This window comes from Helobdella robusta (genome assembly GCF_000326865.2).
Source record: "Helobdella robusta unplaced genomic scaffold HELROscaffold_12, whole genome shotgun sequence".
NCBI classification, from domain to species: Eukaryota; Metazoa; Annelida; class Clitellata; order Rhynchobdellida; family Glossiphoniidae; genus Helobdella; species Helobdella robusta.
This window is the reverse complement of record NW_008703664.1, coordinates 3,877,334-3,896,143: the sequence shown is the minus strand read 5'-3', so window position 1 is coordinate 3,896,143 and position 18,810 is coordinate 3,877,334. Positions and strand designations below refer to the sequence as shown.

Below are 18,810 nucleotides of genomic sequence, written 5' to 3'. Positions count from 1 at the left end.
CTAATTTCGCTAAATCGAAAAACTTCACCACTTGTTATTGACACAGTCGACGTCTGCTGGTATCATAAGCGAAACATTAGAAATAACTAATTGTGTGGCAACACTCCAGACGATTCAACGTAATGCGTGTTGGCATTCGTTTATCGTCTTGGTTTCTCAAACGTTCCAACATTAATTGAAATTTATAATTATAAAATGCACATTCAGATAATTTTGAAATCTCTTTATTTGACTTCAAACATTTTTGACATTTTTAAACTTATTTCTAATTAGAATTTTTATAGTTAAGCATTTGATTGTTATTTGTTTTTTGTTGGTTCAACACTCGTAAATATTTCAATACTTTCGTGTTATTGTTTAAAGGAGGTTGACAAAGCGAATTAGTCTTATGTTACACTTTATATTGAATGCTTGCAACTTGGTATAAATAACTTGTATGCCTACCGCACAACTTGGTGTAAATAACATGCATATATACATAGGTACAGTTCATATCCACAACATGTATATATATATACGACATTAAGTGCGTATAGCACACACGTTGTTAGCTTTTGTACCAATCGAATAGACGTTGAAAGACTTGCTTCATTTATTTATCAGAAGCAACATTCATTAATAAATATTCATTCACAAACGAAACATTCGTTCGTGCTGTGCTTGTTTAGTGGCGTTGAATAAAATAAAATTAAGCGTCCAGTTGTGCGCATTATATTAAATTCCAGCAGTTATGTTTCATGGCTGTATTGTTGTAATTTAATATTTAAGCAAAAGAATAAAAACTAAATAGTTTTTCTATTATACAATTTGCTGTTTGTTGTGTTGTTCGGTGGAGGAGATAAGAGGCATATTTTAAAATTGATCAGGGTAGGTTACTAATTATATTTTTGTAAAAAAAAATTTCAACATGGACCAATGTGCGTCTTTAAAAATGGTTGGCAGTTTTGCATTCGTTCAAAAGTAAATGTTAAAAATTTTTTGAAGAAAGGAAGAAGAAGTATGGAGGACGCTTGCAGAAAGTTGAAGGAGATGGTCGAGAGAGCCTACTTCTTCTACAGCATGAGTCTCGGAGTGGCCGTTCTCGAACCATGGGAGAGGAACATTTTTCGTATCCTTTTACATTTCTCCACACTTGACTACTTGTTATTATTGACTACTTGTTATTATTTTAATTATAATTTACGCTGTCATATGTTGGCTGCGTCAGAAACGAATGACAAACATATTAATCATTTCGATACAAAAGACATCTGAATAACAAATGGAGGCTTGTCGAAACATAGAAAGAAGGGTAATGTTTACGTGCAATATTCATTCGCAATCATTTTTTCAATTCTGTCGAGCATTTAACAAAATTAAAAAAATTCATTTTTTTTTAATTAAAGCTATTTCTGAGACTGAGACTAAATTAACATGGCAGATTTGATCTACTCTATTGTAAACAGCATTTCTTATCACACCCCTGCCCATAAAATGAAAATAAAAGACAGATTATTTATTTGTTAGTATTTTACTTGCTGTTTTTTAAAAAATCTGACAAGTTTTCGGTAAGTTTATTTTAAAATTCTGCTTCAAGGATTACAACAAGAATTTTGGGATAGTTTACACACGGATTGCGTATTTTAATGATATTCAACGCTTGTTAATATTTGAACAATTAAATTGCCAGGCATAACTTTATTATTTTTCACTTCCCATTAGTTGCTGTAAAGGCAGACAAATTAACTTGTTTAGTTATTTCTCAGTTATTTCTCAACAAGAGCTACGTTTTAATAAATTAAATTTTTGTGAACAAATTATTGTAAATCACCATTTTTTAAAGATTTCATTGAATTTTTTTTGTTTTTGGGAACGTCTAATAATTTCACCACAAAACTGCTCTTAAAAATTTTATAGTATATGCATGCATATTATAGTACTATGAAAAAATAAATCGTCAGATTTTGTCCCTTCAATTTCTTTTTAGCCTGCAAGTTTACCTAATATCACAATTAATTTCAGGTTTAATGTTACATGAATTTTGTAAACAAAAACGCAAGATTTGCTGCTTACCCCTTCGCATTTGTGCGTAGCAGGTATGGAGTTGCGGATTAAAAATGGTCTCCCGTTGTTGATCGATCAGGTTCATATATCACGAATAAAAAGAAAATGTTTTCATTATCAGATGCTCAATACTCAGTGCCATAAATAAAAGAAATGACTCAATTGATTGGAAAGAGTCTAGCAACATTTTTTGCTCGATGCAAGCCACGCAAATTGTAGCTGACTGTACGTAACAAAATCTTTTTTAAAGTTTTAGTTTGCTCAAATATTAAATTTAGAAAAAATTACACTAATACAAAGTTTTGAACATAAAAAGTTCTGTAGCATCGACTTAAATCTGTGAACCGCTGTTTGCAGTTTTGCTACAAACACACACAAAGAGCAGTTCTTTGTGTATTGGTCGACAAAAATTGAGTAAAATCACCAAAAATATTATTACTTGCTCGAAATGTAGATCGGATCTCCAGTGGCAACCACCACCAGATCAATTACAGGTTTTCTCGTTACCTATCTATTGACAGATATATGGTTTACTGTATTTTGCGTATGCCAAATTTCTTTTCTATATAATCTTATTGCAAATTTTTCGACATAATACAAATAATTAAGCACATGTATGCATGCTTTTACAAAAATATTTTATATCACACACACACATATACAAACACACATACACTCACATACACACACACACAAACAAACACATACACACACAACACATACACATATACGTACACGCGCATTCGAGAATATTTTCCAATAAAATTGTTGGCACTGTTGTAGTTGTTGTTATTGTTGATGTTGTTATTGATGTTGTTGTTGGTGTTGTTGATGTTGTTGTTGAAGTTGTCACTATTGGTATGATTGTTGTTTACATCATCAATATTGTTGGTGATAACATTGTTATAATTATTGCTGTTGTCGTAATTGTTGTTGTTATAATTATAATGATTGTTGTTTTTATTTAGTAGTCTATTTGAAAGTAGAATGTTGTTAGACTGTACTTGAATGTTCATGGAGGGATTTTTGTTTTGTATGAAAATTAATTCAGCTATTTTCAGGTTTGTGATGTTGTTATTGCAATAAACTATTTGCGTGTTATTTAACATTTGTCGTGTTAAAGTGATGTTATGCTGTTGTTGATAATGTTGTTTAATTGCTCCATCTTGTAGATGCATGGTCAAACGTCTTGACAATGTGGTAGTTGTCATTCCAATATATGAAGTATTGTGGCGGTGCGAACATTCACCGACGGAGCATTTATATTCATATTTTAGATGACTTTGTTCTAGTTGAGTAGTTGCAGGCAGGCAATTATTTTTCATGATTAGTTGGGATGTTTTTAAATTTTGATAGTAAATTCGAAGAACAACTTTATTAATTGGATTTGACGCTACTACGTTTCTGCGTATTATTTCTTTTAAAATTCTTTCATCTTCTTTATACGCCATTGAAAAGGTATTTTTGTAGTAAAATATTATCTTATTTTTGTCATTCATTTTGTTGTTGATTTGGTTTCTAATGATACGGCTGTTGTTGTTGCTGTTGCTGTTGTTGTTATTGTTGTTGTTATTGTTATTACTGTTTGTGGTGAGGCTTGTTATGCTGTTATTATCAAAGTTATTAGACGTGGTGGAGGGGTTGCCATTATCTTCCTGTTCATTGTTGTTTGGAACGTTGTTGGTAATTGCATTATTTTGATGTATATTTTGTGCATTTTCATAATATTTTTTGGTTAATCTATTTATGACTTGATCAATTTGTTTCAAAGAGTAATTATTGTTCACGAGAAGTTTTTTTAATCTTTATAATTCTGAGTTTATGAGTGTATAATCAGAGTAATGTTGAAACGCTCTGTTAACTAAAGAAAATATAACACTATTTTTATATTGTTCTGAGATCTCGCTTTTACCATTAAGACAAAATCCCAAATTGGTGTCTTTTACATAAATTTGTGTTTGAAAACCAATGTCATTTCTGGTTATCAGGACATCCAAAAATGGTAGCTGTTTATTATTTTCATGGGTAAAGGAAAGAACTGAGTTGGATTTAAATTCATCAATTAGGTCCATCAAGTTGTTTTCATTTTCTACTATAGTGAACGTATCATCAACATATCTTACATACATTTCGGGTTTGAGATGTGGTTTGTTTTGGAAAACAGTTTCTTCTAAATATCCCATGTAGAAGTTTGCAAACAACACTCTTATATATATAATATATATATATATATATATATATATATATGTGTGTGTGTGTGTGTGTGTGTGTGTGTGTGTGTGTGTGTGTATGTCTTAATTATATACATGACCTGATGAATTTAATTGTGAGTGAATTTAATTGTGAGTAATATAACATTAACTGCAGGCAAATATACAACCTATGCAATAGTGGTATTGTATTATTTAAGTATAGTTTATATAGTGTGTAACACTTTTGTACCTAACAACATAGAAAATTTATTTATGTGTTTTGGCCTAAACAACGTGTTCGATTGTCTGCAATTTTCCACGCATTGTTTATTCCTTAAACTAGTGAATCATGTTTTTCATATTCCACTGCAAAATGTTACCGCACCATATCATGCTGACGAAACTGAACATTTGCAAGATGGCCTGCTACTCCTGATTCTCATCTGCACCGTCTACACCACGTACAACTTCCTACCCGGCCATGTGCTCATGCTTTCCAGGTTGGTTTGTTTTTGGTTGGTTTTTGGATGTAATTAATTAATAGGATGAATGTTGAAAATGGCAACTAATTAGCTAACGATTAACTTGTTCCACGGAGCACTAATCAGAGAAGATAATATAAGGTGGCATATGACGCAACTTTATTATATATTCAAAATTATGCCTGCGGCTTGTTTGTAGTTTAAAATTATGTTGGTTTATAATTTTTAATAAACTATTTTGCGGTCCACTTTTAACTGTTTTAATTAATTTAGTATGCACCGCAATCATCAATTTTAATGTAGCTATGTGATATAGAAGGGACGAGTTTGTGAAATTGCTATATGAATACCAAGACACTCAAGTTTTGATTTACGGGCTCAGATAGGAAATTGAAGGAACCCATTCCTTTAATACTACTGCTCATTAATGAAGTGTATTGGACGGTTGTTTATTAAAAGTCGTGCTGATGACAAATGCAAACGTTTGGAATTTTTTGCCGGTAAAAGAGAACTTTTGAAGAAATATCATGTTGTGATGGTGTCGAAATGGCATTGTGCCACTCTGATTGCAGAAAGTTAGAATGCAAGTGTGCTCGAGTGAAATATTTTTGCTGATAAACATTATTTCCGGTAAAGCAAAGGGTTGCACGATATATTTAAAATTCTTTTACATTCAGTGTTAAGTTTTCATTTAATTCTTGCTTGTAGTAGTACTAATTATTTTATTCTTCTCTTCTTTCAATCTGCAAATTTTGTAATTGTTCTTCGTGAGACTCAAAATTTTAAATTTCCTCGGATTTGCTACAATGATTTTAAATAATATGATACATACAAATGTACGTAAATAGGCTATATGTATATATATTCTGATTACATAAAAAACAAACTTCATTGGCTGTCGGTCGAGGACAGAATTCTATTTAAAATAGCTTTTAGGGTAAGAAACTGTCTGGATGGAAGAGCACCGGCTTATCAAGGAAATGTTAAATTTGATATCGGACGTTCCTAGTCGGAATCGACTGAGATCGGCAAAGCACGGAGATATTCTGTCCTCCGTTCAAAGCATCTCATTTTGGTGCAAGAAAGTTTTCAGTTGCAGCAGCCAGGACCTGGAACTCATTACCGATTGATTTAAAAGTCAACTCTGACATCAAACTTAAAGGCGTCTTGAAACATCATTTTTCAACAAAACGAAGCAAAATTAGCGCCTCTGAAGATAAATCAATAGAGGCGTTTTACAAATTTACAATGCAATATATATATATATATATATATATATATATATATATTCATAATAAAATTGATCACTAGGTGCTTCGACGACTTCTTGAAGAGCTTGTTTTTGGATTGGAACTTCGGCAACGGCAGCAAAGACAAGGCCATCTCGACGTCCTGACATCTATCGAAGTTTTTAATTCCTACGCACAATTTCGGTTCTCTCATCTCACTTGCTTGTTCTACAATTTCTTTCACAATCATTTTAAAACAGAATTTCAACACACGCAATGCTATTTTTAATATTTTAATTTTTTTAAAAGTTACTTAATTTTTAAAATTTCTAAATGTGAACGAGAGACAAGGAGGTTTTCACTGAAATTTGTTATTATAAGACATTTGCATTCCTATACAGAAACAGAGTGAAGTTTGCACCAACTATTGTTTTTAAATAATTTTAATCACCTGTGGTTTTTCACTTTCCACGCTAAAAATTTTGCAGTTTCAACTTGCATATATTTTCTCCATGTGAAACATTATTACGCCACGATGCATGCTTTAAGACTTCGTAAAGGGTGCATGGTGTTGTTCTTAATTCTGAATTTTTATTTTTAGTAACAAAATGTTTGTATATACAGATGAATTGTGTTTTAATATTAAAAGTAAACAAACTCTATTGAAATTGCAGATTATAAAAAATATACATTTATGTTGATCAATCGAAAACACTAAAACATCTTCAAATTTTCAGGCCATCAGACGATTTCTGTCGAAACAAATTATATTTTATCATTTTGCAATAAAAGTAATAATATTAACTTTATAAAATATTGCAAAATTCTCAGAAGCCCTGAACTAACATTGGTAAGTTGGCATGCGTTCTTCGTTCCATGCCACCACTTTCTGTGGTTGGATTCGTTCGGCGTGCGATGAGAAGAGCGGTCCCGTGTAAATTTCTTTGCGGTCATCATACGACCTCTTGTCCTTTTGCCTTTCGTATTTGCTGTACATTTCGACCTTCGACTGTTATGTCAAATAGTTATTTAATGGTTATTATTGTAAAGTGGTTATTTAACAATATTTAAAAAATTTAAATAAACAGAGACTTAACAACACGTAAAAATTATGCTCTAAATTTTAGCAAACGTTATCAAATTTTGAAATTTCGGAAATTGTCGAACTCACAGGTGCACCAGCGAATCTCGTCTGAATAACGTCGACGGTTCTATAATGCAAATTGCATAAAAGTTTATAAAGCTAGCTGAATTTATTGAAACATCTACGTATGATTTAAGGTTGTCATTCATGGCAACTGTAAATTTTTATTCCAAATAACAGAACGTTTAATCTTACTCTTCACTTCCATGAACTCTTTTCAAACCACCTTCTTTGCTGAAAAAAAATTGTTATTAAATTATAGTTTTCTTTACTTCAATATTCTTAACAGAATTTAATAAAAAAAAATCTAATAGACTCACCCGACGACATTCTGTTGCCTGGCTCTGTCAGCCAACTCCATCAGCTGAAAATATTTTTCAATTCAATGTTAACACCATGTAATATTATCTGGAATATATATAGAATCTACCGTTAGAATTAATGAATCTACCGGAGAGAATTAATGAATTTAAATTGATCCTCATCACCTGGACTTGCATGGTCTTGTAACGCTTTTCCAAATCGTATTTTTCTCCTTCCAGGCGAGCAATGAGAGTGTGGAGTTCTTTAGCCTTTTCAGCCAGCTTGGAGCTATCGTAGCCGCTGACGTCCAATGGTCTGATGCGTTGAGCCAAGATTGCCTTCTTCTCAGATTCCAACTGCTCTTTGGACTTCTTGTTCTTCTGATCATCCTACGTTCGTATATCAGTAACGAGGGCCGTTTCAAATTTTGAAGTTTATTAGTTTGATTTAAATGGATTTTGCATTAGTTAAATAAATAAATTTATTTATTAATAAATGAATAAATGAATTAATAAAAAAATAAAAAATAATATATGTATATATAATCTTCAACATATATATACATACATATAATATAATTTATTAAACTCCAGCATATGTATACATATGTATATATATATACACAAATATATGTGTGTGTTTGTGTGTGTGTGCTTGCATGCTAAAATACAATACTAGCAAAATTCATCCTTGCAATTTTTTATGATGAGTTTTTATTAACAATCCAAAAGTTAGGTTGGTAAGTTCAAAAATCCGTTACTTAAGCGCATTCTTACCCATATTATAATGAAAAAGTTAAGTCATATACACTTCTCCAAAGTTCAGAGGAACGAAAATCAAACAAACAAACAAACAAACGAACGAACAAACAAACAAACAAATAACGTGTATGATGAATAAGTGCTAAAGGACGCATCACACACAAAGCGTGTGAATGTCATATTCGAACTCGGCCACTGCGAACCAGGACCACCAGGCTGCCCAACTTATTCATTTATATTAAATTTACATCACAGAACATTCATACCAATGAAAAGGAAAAAAAACACCAACTTGTTCACTCTCAGGCTGCAATTGAAAAAAATTTGCTTAATTAATTGATGATAATTATTTTAATCAATCAACTCATTGATTAGAACTTATTGAACTGCTTATAATTTTATTGACATCAACAAAATGAGTTTCAAAATTTTTATTTATAAAATAGACTACTAACTTCAGAGCCCAGAGCAGCTCCAATTTTCTTGCTGATGACGAAGTTGGCCTTTGGTGGGTTCTTCCATTTTTCAAATTCAGCCATTTTTAGAGCGCGATCTTGTTTTCTTTTGATATCATCCTCTTCCTTTTTTTTTCTTCTCTCTTCCTAATTTTGGGTTTATTTGTTTGGTAGGATGAAACATTTTAGTACAAATTGAGATCATTTGAAAGTTACGATAAAACAACTTAACAATCGCAATAACACATCATAAATTCTCAGTTGAACTTTCAAAACAGTCGACGAACAAACAGCCAGCCAGGCGAACCTCTTCAGCTTTTCTTCTCTGCTCTTCAGCGGCACGTTCAGCTGCCAGCCTGTGTTCCTCCTCCTCTCTCTCCTTCTTTCTTCTCTCCTGCATCAATCATCAAAATGTTCACGTTTACATCATTTTTATATTTTTTATCAACATTTAAATAGTTTTCATTTAATTTCAAGTAATAGTGTTGATATGGTCTCGCGACAAAAAACTTAAGTTTGTACTGTCTCTAATAGTTTTGCTGACAACCGCAGAATAGGAAACGCTAACAAGAATGGTCGCCTGTCTGGAAATGTACATCTCATCAGGTGTCTTTATCAAAGTGAGTTCGACGTCAGATTTATAAAGTTGAAACTTATTGCACATTGCATATGCAAAAAAATAACCAAGAGTATATTAAATTACGACAAACGTGTTTTAAATTTGAACCAAGCAACGTGCAAGGAAGGATTGGGACAACGTTGACGGTCTAGCCGAAATTTTGAAATTTGAGGGTAGAGAAAAATTACAGCCAACATTTATGCTGGCGTGGCCAAAATTTGACTGACGGCGACCATCTTTTGATCTTATAGCGCAATTTTTTGGTAAATTTTCTACTTAAAACGGTGTTTTCTTGTGTAAAGACTCAGTTTTACTGAGTTTTAATAAATAAATAAAATATATTAATTAACGCTCTGGCGAATAAAGTTTAAATGTTTGCAATAGGTGAGGCGAGCAAATTAGCGTCGATGAAAAAGAAGAGCTTTACATTATAAATTAACTTTACACATACCAAATTAACTTGTTGTCGAAAAATGTTTTTGAATGAAATTTTCACAATTTTGCATAAACAAATGTTGGTTTGAAAAAAGTCCATTTTTTCTTTAACTTGTCGTTTCTTAATTTCAGCTGCATATGGAATATCTGATAATATTAACAAAACTGATCATATTAAAAAGATTTTATCATTTTTTATTAATTAAATTAATTATCCTAACTTAATTAAATATCTCAAGGCCTTTTAATTGGCTACCGATTCAATATATATCAATTAATATATTGATATCTTGTATTGTTTATCCAGGGTTTTCTGGTTAGATTCCAAACATTATGTTCTAAATCAAATATTACGTTAAAATTGTTATTAGCTAAAAACAATTAATTTTTTAATAATAGCATTTTAAGTGAAATTTTGGTATAACCATCTCTTTAACATTATGCCATGATGTTTATTTTTTAACGACTCTTGCAAAAAAATGCAACGAAACAATATCACAAGCGCCTAATATAGTTATACCTACGTAGATAGTTAAGCTGTTTATCAACGTGCTTTTGAATTATTTAATAACCATTATTTTTGGACTGTTTATATCGAAAACTGTGAACACAATTTGAGATTTCTGTTCAAGTGACCATACTAGTTAAGTTCTTGTACGGACTCTAAAATGGTCAACATGCCTTCTTATAAAATTCTTAATCAGAAGGTGCAAATATTATTCAGTTCGATTCATTTCTGTTTAAACATTTTACTACGATTTCTGACTGCGTTTAATAAACAAGTTTATAAATTATTTGTTTCTTATTTATATGTAATATTTTGGGAAAAATTTATTTTTAATTGAATTTAGCAGAAATTTGAATTTCAAATTTGGTGATTCAACTTTTGACAGATTTTCTAGCAATAAATTTGATAAACGTTTATATCGCTCGTTAATTGCTAGTCAAGTCTACAAATTCTACTCCATGTTTTGGAATATCTCTTAATTCGTATTTGTTCATAAATATCGTGATGCGTTCAATTTATTTATCGTGTGAAAAATGTTCTAAAGCAATAATAGAACAATAACAACAACAACCACGAATAAACTAAAACGCTGGCAACGTTCTAATGCCTCTAATAAAAAAAACATCAATCAGACAGATAGCAAGTAGCAGCATGTAGCGAAGCAACACAGACCAACTTTCAACACAAAACGAAAATAGCAGGCATGAAATGAATTGAAATAAAACTTACGTTTCTCTCTTTCAGTTCGTTGATCTCCAGCAGAATCTGATCCCTCTCCAATCTGTTTTGATCCAACAGTTCAAGATCACTCTCATCCAAGCCAACTGGATCCATGATGTCTCCTTCTGAATTAGTGTTCATTTCAATAAAATTCATGTTCTCTCAAGCATTTCGCTCCAATTATTTGAAGCTACCTACTTATTTATAAATTAGCACGCAAGAAAATTTATCAAAAAATTATTGCAGATTTTGAAATTTTAGCTCGATTCATTAATTTACTCCAACAAAGCAGTTGTTGAAATTAATTGAGAAATTGATCAACAACAGTTACATGAATCATTATGTTGTTTATTATTTGTTTTTATATATGTTAATTTTTAAACACTAATTTAAGAAAATATATTTAATATATAACGCGTTGCAAAAACTAACTTTTTTTAATTTAATTTTTTCAGAAAATTTTATAAAAAATATTTATAAATAAAGTTTAAATTAATGTATTTTTAAAAAAAGTAAAATAAATAAAATCCAAAATAAAACCAACCTGGTTATGAAAAAATGAAAAAATGAAAATATGGAAAGGATGGAAGATGCAGGGGAAGAACAATCCGATCGAAAGGAAGATTTTCAATTGTTAAATAAGGAGAAACGTTGTAAAACTTTCCAGCCTTGCTGCTGAGCTTGCTAGCAAATGAAATAAATGAAGCACAACATCTTCTCAATCATTTTATTTTTGTTGTTGTGTTCCTGTTTTTTGTAGGTATGTGTAATGTAAGATAAACTTTTCATATCGTACGCTTTAATCATTCTCTAATTTAGCTGGATTTACAAAACATTTTGTTTTCATTCAATTACAAAATTAATTAACATGTAGTGGTGTTTAAATGATGCACAATAAATAACATACAACCCAGTGTAATGTACAGGCATTATGTATAACACATAGGCCGAATATATGAAGTTATGACGGGTTGCGATGTATTAATAACGTGAAGAAGATGAGGCAGGCGAACGTGCGAAGCAACAAACATCATGTTGATAACGCGGCATTCATGATATGCTGATGAACACATATCTTAGATAATTGCTTACAGCAGTTAGGAAAGTGTTTTCAGCATTTAAAAATGTATATATCTCTGTATATATGTCTATGTAGAATATGCATATATATATATATATATATATATATATATATATATATGTATATATATATATAATATAGGCACGCTACTGGTGGGATCAAACATTTTAATTATGCTATTTTAGCTATTTTCTTCTTTAAACAATGAATAATAATCGCTTCATCATTATTACAGCAACGTTTTTATTTATTTGTTTATTTCTTAAAATTGTTAGGATTTAAAATATAAACGTCGAGTCATTTCGTTTTAAACAAAAGCACGAATAGCGAAGGTTTTTGTGGCACTGCTTGACTTGAATGATTAGCGTTTCAATTTATGGAATGATATGTAGGGAAAAATAAATTCATCCGTTTGCATGTTTGTTAACTGCCTCACTTCTGTCTGCATGGTTATCAGCGTCCATCTTGTCACGTTATAATTGGTGTCATCCAATTGTAACTTGAATAAATATTTAAATTCAGTTTTTTTATTTATTTTAGCTGGAAGATCTTGACAAGTTACTTTAGCGACTTCCTGAAATACAAGATAAAACAATAACTTCACTATAAGAACAACCACACAGAAACCTAGAAATTGATGTATAAAATGTTGTTAGATCGGCTGCTAGCAAAAATAAAATTAACATTTAACAGATTTCATCGTTTAAATTTTGTGATTTTCTGCGGAATGGAATAGTCAGGCAGATCAGTTTCGATGAGGTTTTGAAATATTTTCTGGAGTGAACAAACTTAAAAACGAACGTACAGCAGCTCAGCGCTTGCAATCCAAAAAATTGAGCCCCAACAAATACGGTAGAAAAATATTTTGTAAATCTTATTTTTCAATTTTAGCATTTTGAAGTTGTAGAGAATGTTCCATTCAAGCAAGATTTACGAGTGGATGGTCTGCAATGAAATCGAGATCTAGGTAAAAGAGGCGTGCTTGAATAGGTTGAGTGAAATGATTGATTGATTTGATTGATTGGTGATTGAATTGAGTTGATTAGAACGTTGGTTAGTTATCAAACGTTAAGAAACAGCAATCAGCCAATTTTTGTAATGCTCTAATTGCCGCAAAATAAATATAGACCATTTTTATAAAAATAGTTAAAAAATTAGCCGGCTTATTGTTTTATATAACAGCGTCATTAACAAACTGTTGAGTGAGGTTGGACAGAGTTGAATGAAGGAGACAAATTTTGATATCAGTGACAAACTGCGGGCAGCATTGTTGAATGCCAGTCAGTCAGCAATGTCGTCAATAAAAATTAAAAATCTGTTAGCTCAATAAAACTTTTATAAACCTAATTTTTTTTTGTTTTTGTTTTTCTACTTTGAATTTCAAACTTTATTGAACTATTATGGGATTTAAATTTTTTTTGAACTTCACAACTATGAATTTTGATAATAATCATTCTTTGAGAAAAATTATAAAAATTAGTTGGACCTTTCATACTTCGAATGAGGATGTATTAAAGCGGCCCGGTTACTAAAACGGAAATTATTACAGATAATCCGACGGGGGCAGTTAAAGTTTTTTGGTCACATCATGCGGAGAGAAAGATTGGAAAATCTAACAACTAGTGGAAAAATTGCAGGAAAAAGAGATCGCGATTAACAACGAATCACATTCGTAGATTTCAATTACTCTTGATATTAATTTATTTATATATATAACATACGTCAAATTCGTTACTTTCCACTGTGCTGGTGCTGTGCTGTAGCGTTCGGCGCGTGCTCGCGATTTTAATATCTCATTCAACTGGCGATTAAATGAATTTGATCGATACCTACAAACCTACAAGCTGCCATGCTTTACAAGACACAAATGCTTCCTCATATTTTTTTCTCTCACTACGTATATTCATCATCTGTAAATTGAAAATTTATTTCTTACATTTGGCTACGTTAAAATAAGTGTAACCTAGGTAAAGGAGGCGTGCTTATATAGGTTGAGTGGAATGATTGAATGATCAAATGTTGATGCTTTTCTTGAAAATGTTTTTATTGCAAGGCTGATTTTCGTTCCAGTAAAGGTTCAGTAAGAAAACACAAAACGGAATGAAGTTTAAACTTTTGCCAAGAGACTGCCAGATCCCAGTTCGTGTTTTACCAGAGTATGCACCACCTAGTGAACAGCGGTGTTTTGAAGCGTTCGACAGTTGCAGACAGCGTCAACACGCATAAGTGTGGTATTCAATGTGACTGCAACGTTCGAATGGTGTGGACTGATATCTTTGCATTTGAAACAGGTCAGTGCAACACAGTGTTGTTGACGCTCTAAACGTTGAGCCAGCAGGCCAGATCCAATTATTAATATATTAATTTATAACTGAGTTGATGGTTTTTTGGTGATGCCATGTTTGACTGGAAATCTAACTTTTGATTTTTAATTGTGTGATTTCTGTGATGTCTGTGTGTGTTAATTTTTTTGGAGTTTTTTAATGTATTTTATATATTTATTTATTAATAAATAAATATATCATCGATAACAAATGAGATCATCATGGTGACTGCAAAAAATTCACCATAAACTGTGATTGAAGGTTTTGTTTATTTGCCAATTTTAAATGAAATTGGAAGATACCTCCTGATATTGCATAAATAGCAAAGGCATTGATTTATTTGAACTCGTTCGCCAGCGTCGGAACAAGACATACATTGCATTTCTGATGCGAAAAGTAGAGTATTTCTCTTGATGATAAGTCAAAGACTGACACACACACAAGACTGACATGGTGCTTATTGAGACCAGGAAAACGCATCAGACCGTGCATAACATGTTACTTATATATCTGCCTATAAATTTTTAAACAGAGGTGACAAAAAGTAAATTTAATTTTTAGACAGCAACAGAAAAAATATTCTCTCTCTTGATCTCACGATATTTGATCATTAAAATCACCACCAAACATCATATAAACAATTTAATTAATCCTCAGGTTGACCGCAGCGTCAATCCCGCCACTCATCTTTAAACAGCAACGTATCCAACTATTTGTTTATATTTTATTGCTAAATTCTCTTGAACGAGTAAACAGAAATTTTTAAAATGTTAAACATTTCAATATCATGGGCTTTGATCACGGGAATAAGTATCAGTGAAGAAGTATTTTTCAAATTTCCAGTAAAATTTTAAATAATAAAAAAAGAATTATTTTTGTAAGAATTAAAAGTAAAAAACACCGACAGAGATTATTTTGAAACAATTTGAAATTTGTTGTTACTATTTGTAGTGCGAAGGTTCTTGGTGGGAAGGAATGTCGATGTTGCAGCATTTTGATTTGTTGTTGGAACATTTGGGGTGGCCCTGTTTATAAGATGTGCGTCGCTAGGAAGGAGGGTTGAAGGTGATCGGTGGGACGTTTCAGCTGCACTGCAGCTTGCTGGGTTGACGTGAAACAGACAAGGTTCGTTCAACAAGTTTGATGTTTGTGTCATCTGGCGAACATTATAAAACTGCTGCAGCATTTGTTGCTGACAACTCAAGTATTTCTGGTGTGGGCTTTTTGAATGTGTACTCGAATCTGTCTTTTGGTTATTTATCGATTTGAATGTGGATGTTGGATTGCTAAGAACTCTTTCGTTATCGTTGCTGTTGTTTGGGCTGTTGTAGAAATTCGAATCTGCAATTATTGATGGCCAGCAGCTGCTTGAAGATGTTTTAGGGATGTCTTCAATGAGGCAATCACAGTATAATGAACAATCGCTGTGGTCGCATTTAGACAGCCAATAAGTTTCTTCTTTAAGATCTATCTTGTTGCATAGCGGTTGAGATTTGTTTTGCAGCAGGGATGCCTTGTTGCATTCGTTGCTAACCTTGACGTGGCACGTTCTGTCAAGAGCGCTGCAATATGCATGCTGAGGATGAACGAGGCATGAATTTTCTGTCATACTAATATTGTTGTTGTGGTTGCCGTTGTGGCTGTTGTGGTTGTTGTCACTGATGCCGGTGTGGTTATCTGCAGCCATTGATGGATATGGCACGTTGTTTTGTTTTCTTCTTGCTGATAGTTCCATGCTACTTTTTCTGAAAATAAATACCACAATGAAAATTTTGAAGTTTATTATTTATTAATTCAGGCTAGTTTGAAAGACATGTTTTGCTAATTGAATATCAGTTTAAAAATTTTTACGGCAGAAATATTTTGCTTTTATTATCTCACAGTTCTCAGTCATGAAAGATTTAACAAGATTTTATGGGCTACATGAATGTTTTTTTAAATTTGTGCACAAATTAAATTATTGATTGTAATAAACTAATTTATTTCTATTTTTTTCAAATTAGATAAATATTTATGTTTAAATAACAAAGTTTTAATTCTTTAATTTCGACGAAGTTGCTATAAACCTATAGGCGTAGAAACAAAATAGACCACGTATTTGTAATTTTGCGAAACACACAAACTCAGCACAATTTCATTTAAAACAGCTCTATGTGAGTGTGCAACAATTGCGAAATATGTAAAATGTATTTATAAGCTAGAATTAACCCAAATAGTATCAGCAATAACAGGCGAAACATTTTTTGGCGCTTCCATTTAATTACTTTCATAGTCACAATCATCAGAGCCATAAAACATGCAGGCAGCATCATCAGCGCATTACAAAATAAAGAGAATTTAGATGGATGTGTGGAAAGTTCGGCAGAGGTCAATCTTGTAAATCTCCGGACCGCACTGGAGATCTGTTAGGTTATTTTATCGACCGAATACATTTTTAAGCTGTTTGCTGCGTTGTTTTAATGTTTTCTTTTGGATAGAATATGTTAGATTCATTGTGTGTTTTGGCCGTGCAGAATAGAACATAACATAGACCTAAACACCCAATGAAAATAACTGGTGTAAAAATTTTTAAAAATTATTTATTAATTTTTGTGGGGTTTTCATGATTTATTTTCCAATAAACACAAAATATTTGATAATTATTATATCAACAAAAATTTAACTTTTTAACGTTTGATATATAACAAGTTATCAATACCATTTGCCTAAAATTGCAACAATGCAAATTTAATTAACAAACAAAATCTCTGGCAACCTTTTCCTGAAGAGACAGATGCTGACCAACATGACGCTGCCCGTCACCATCCCAAGGCCAACTCCCGTCAGGATCGCCAGTGCCACTCCTGTTTGGTTGGTGTTCAGTCGACTCACATCCACAACTATTAACCATTTCGTTTCATCGAATGATGGAGTAGCGGTTAAGATGCCTGGCGTTGCTGCTGCAGTGATCATGTTCGAATGCAAAGAGGTTCTCGCCTATCACATGCAGCGTGTAGCGCCTTCATTCAGGTTTAGTTACATGCGTTGTGTGTTTGTTTGTTGTTGATGCATCTGAGAACTACTAAAAAAAGATTCATAAAAATGCTTATTGGAACAATAGCCAAAAGAAATTCCAGTCAATTAGATCGCTTGATTGTTGGGTGGGTTGTTTAATTGTTGGTAAGTTGTTTGCTTATTAGGCTGCTGCGAAATAAATTAAATTAGGCTACATATTTTGTTTAACTTTCAGCTTAAATGTGAAATGTCATTATGAAGATTTCAATAACAAAATGAAAAAAATTGTAACTAATTTGCTACTGTCTTGGTACGACTATTATTATCTAGTTGGGAAATACAGAGGGAGTTTGCATTAAATTGCACGCTTACGTTTATCTTTTTTGAAAAGATTTTTAGCGTTTAAACTTGCACATTCCATACAAATGTTTGGACGGTGTGCGAGACAGTTACCCCTGCATAAAGAGCAAGTAAATCTGCTGGTGCATGACAGATGCATGCGTAAACCTATGCACGCTACAAAACAAATATCTGAATTCATTCATGCAATAAACTTGTGCTTGATATATATATATATATATATATATATATATATTTATAATATATTTATATATATGTGTGTGTGTTTGTGTGTGTGTATGTGTGTGTGTGTGTGTGGTGTTATGTTTAAGATGTGTGAGCGAGACATGCACTTGCTCATATACGTGAGACCTAGATCTAGGTGCTTGTCTTACTGCTTACTCAAGTGTTGAATTTGTTTCTTGGATGAACTTAACAAAACAGTTTCACCAGTACCACCGTGTTTTCTTTTTTTGAATATTTTAACTGTTCAAAATGTGTGGCAATTAATTTTTTTTTACATACACTTTCGCATCAGTGAGCCAGAAAACATTGGCTAAAAATTGTATAGAAAATTTGCCTGGTATAAATAACAATAATATTCACTTTGAAACATCAACAAACGCTTCAACACTTGAAAATAAAAGTTCGAACATGCCAAAAATATGTTAGATTGAAACTTCCTTTGATGCTATTAAATAGGATGTTGTTATAATATATCGGAAAATCGGACAAGGCTTAAGTAAACTATCAACTCTGCCTGAGTAAACACCAGTCAGAAAATAATTTAAATTTCAATTCTGGAGAATTCGTTAAAAGGTCCACAAAATGAACATTTGACTTAAGTTTTCAAAAGTGCCTATCTTTATCGAAGGGATTGAAAAGCGAAAAATTAAATGATATTGATGGGTCTATGAAATAAAAAAAAACGAATCTAAAAGAAAGGTTGAGAAAATTGAAAAACTGCATATAAAAAATACTAAACAAAAATCTACTATTTATTTAACGGTAATTGATTAAACATTATAGATTATTATATTTTTCAATAATAGATACATATAAAGCTTACCTTTATAAGTATGCTCATGTTCTCGCTTTAATACTTTAGTATGCGTAGATATTTATGGAGTTGTTTATAAATATTCATTTCGCCATGTTTATGCACTTTTGTTTGATGTGCA

General features: G+C 31.9%; 3 protein-coding genes across 3 annotated transcripts; 1 reads left to right on the top strand and 2 right to left on the bottom strand.

The window, feature by feature from the left end:
- Window positions 1-736: 736 nt before the first annotated feature.
- On the bottom strand, window positions 737-11,532 carry HELRODRAFT_109499 (hypothetical protein). Its single transcript, XM_009013753.1, has 14 exons — window positions 11,436-11,532; window positions 10,901-11,016; window positions 8,917-9,003; window positions 8,610-8,756; window positions 8,447-8,461; window positions 7,579-7,782; window positions 7,411-7,454; window positions 7,286-7,324; window positions 7,118-7,157; window positions 6,793-6,955; window positions 6,029-6,698; window positions 4,654-4,735; window positions 985-1,108; window positions 737-867 (listed from the first exon to the last, which is right to left on the bottom strand). Coding segments are annotated over exons 2-11 (846 nt in total). The 5' UTR covers window positions 11,006-11,016; window positions 11,436-11,532; the 3' UTR covers window positions 737-867; window positions 985-1,108; window positions 4,654-4,735; window positions 6,029-6,696.
- A 3,674-nt stretch (window positions 11,533-15,206) lies between these two features.
- On the bottom strand, window positions 15,207-16,031 carry HELRODRAFT_168058 (hypothetical protein; the record flags this gene model as incomplete). Its single annotated transcript, XM_009013752.1, has 1 exon — window positions 15,207-16,031. The coding sequence occupies one exon, from the start codon at window positions 16,029-16,031 to the stop codon at window positions 15,207-15,209; it is 825 nt and encodes a 274-aa protein (XP_009012000.1).
- Window positions 16,032-17,081: 1,050 nt separating this feature from the next.
- Window positions 17,082-17,649, top strand: HELRODRAFT_168057 (hypothetical protein; the record flags this gene model as incomplete). The annotated part of the gene is made up of 2 exons (XM_009013751.1): window positions 17,082-17,305; window positions 17,526-17,649. The coding sequence occupies 2 exons, from the start codon at window positions 17,082-17,084 to the stop codon at window positions 17,647-17,649; spliced, it is 348 nt and encodes a 115-aa protein (XP_009011999.1).
- Window positions 17,650-18,810: the final 1,161 nt, after the last annotated feature.

Coding starts and splice junctions, on each gene's coding strand:
- HELRODRAFT_109499 (XM_009013753.1), bottom strand. CDS start 11,005: ATGGATCCAGTTGGCTTGGATGAGAGTGATCTTGAACTGTTGGATCAA. Junction 9,004..10,900: donor ACGAACTGAAAGAGAGAAAC/GTAAGTTTTATT, acceptor TGATTGATGCAG/GAGAGAAGAAAGAAGGAGAG. Junction 6,956..7,117: donor CGAGATTCGCTGGTGCACCT/GTGAGTTCGACA, acceptor TTGACATAACAG/TCGAAGGTCGAAATGTACAG.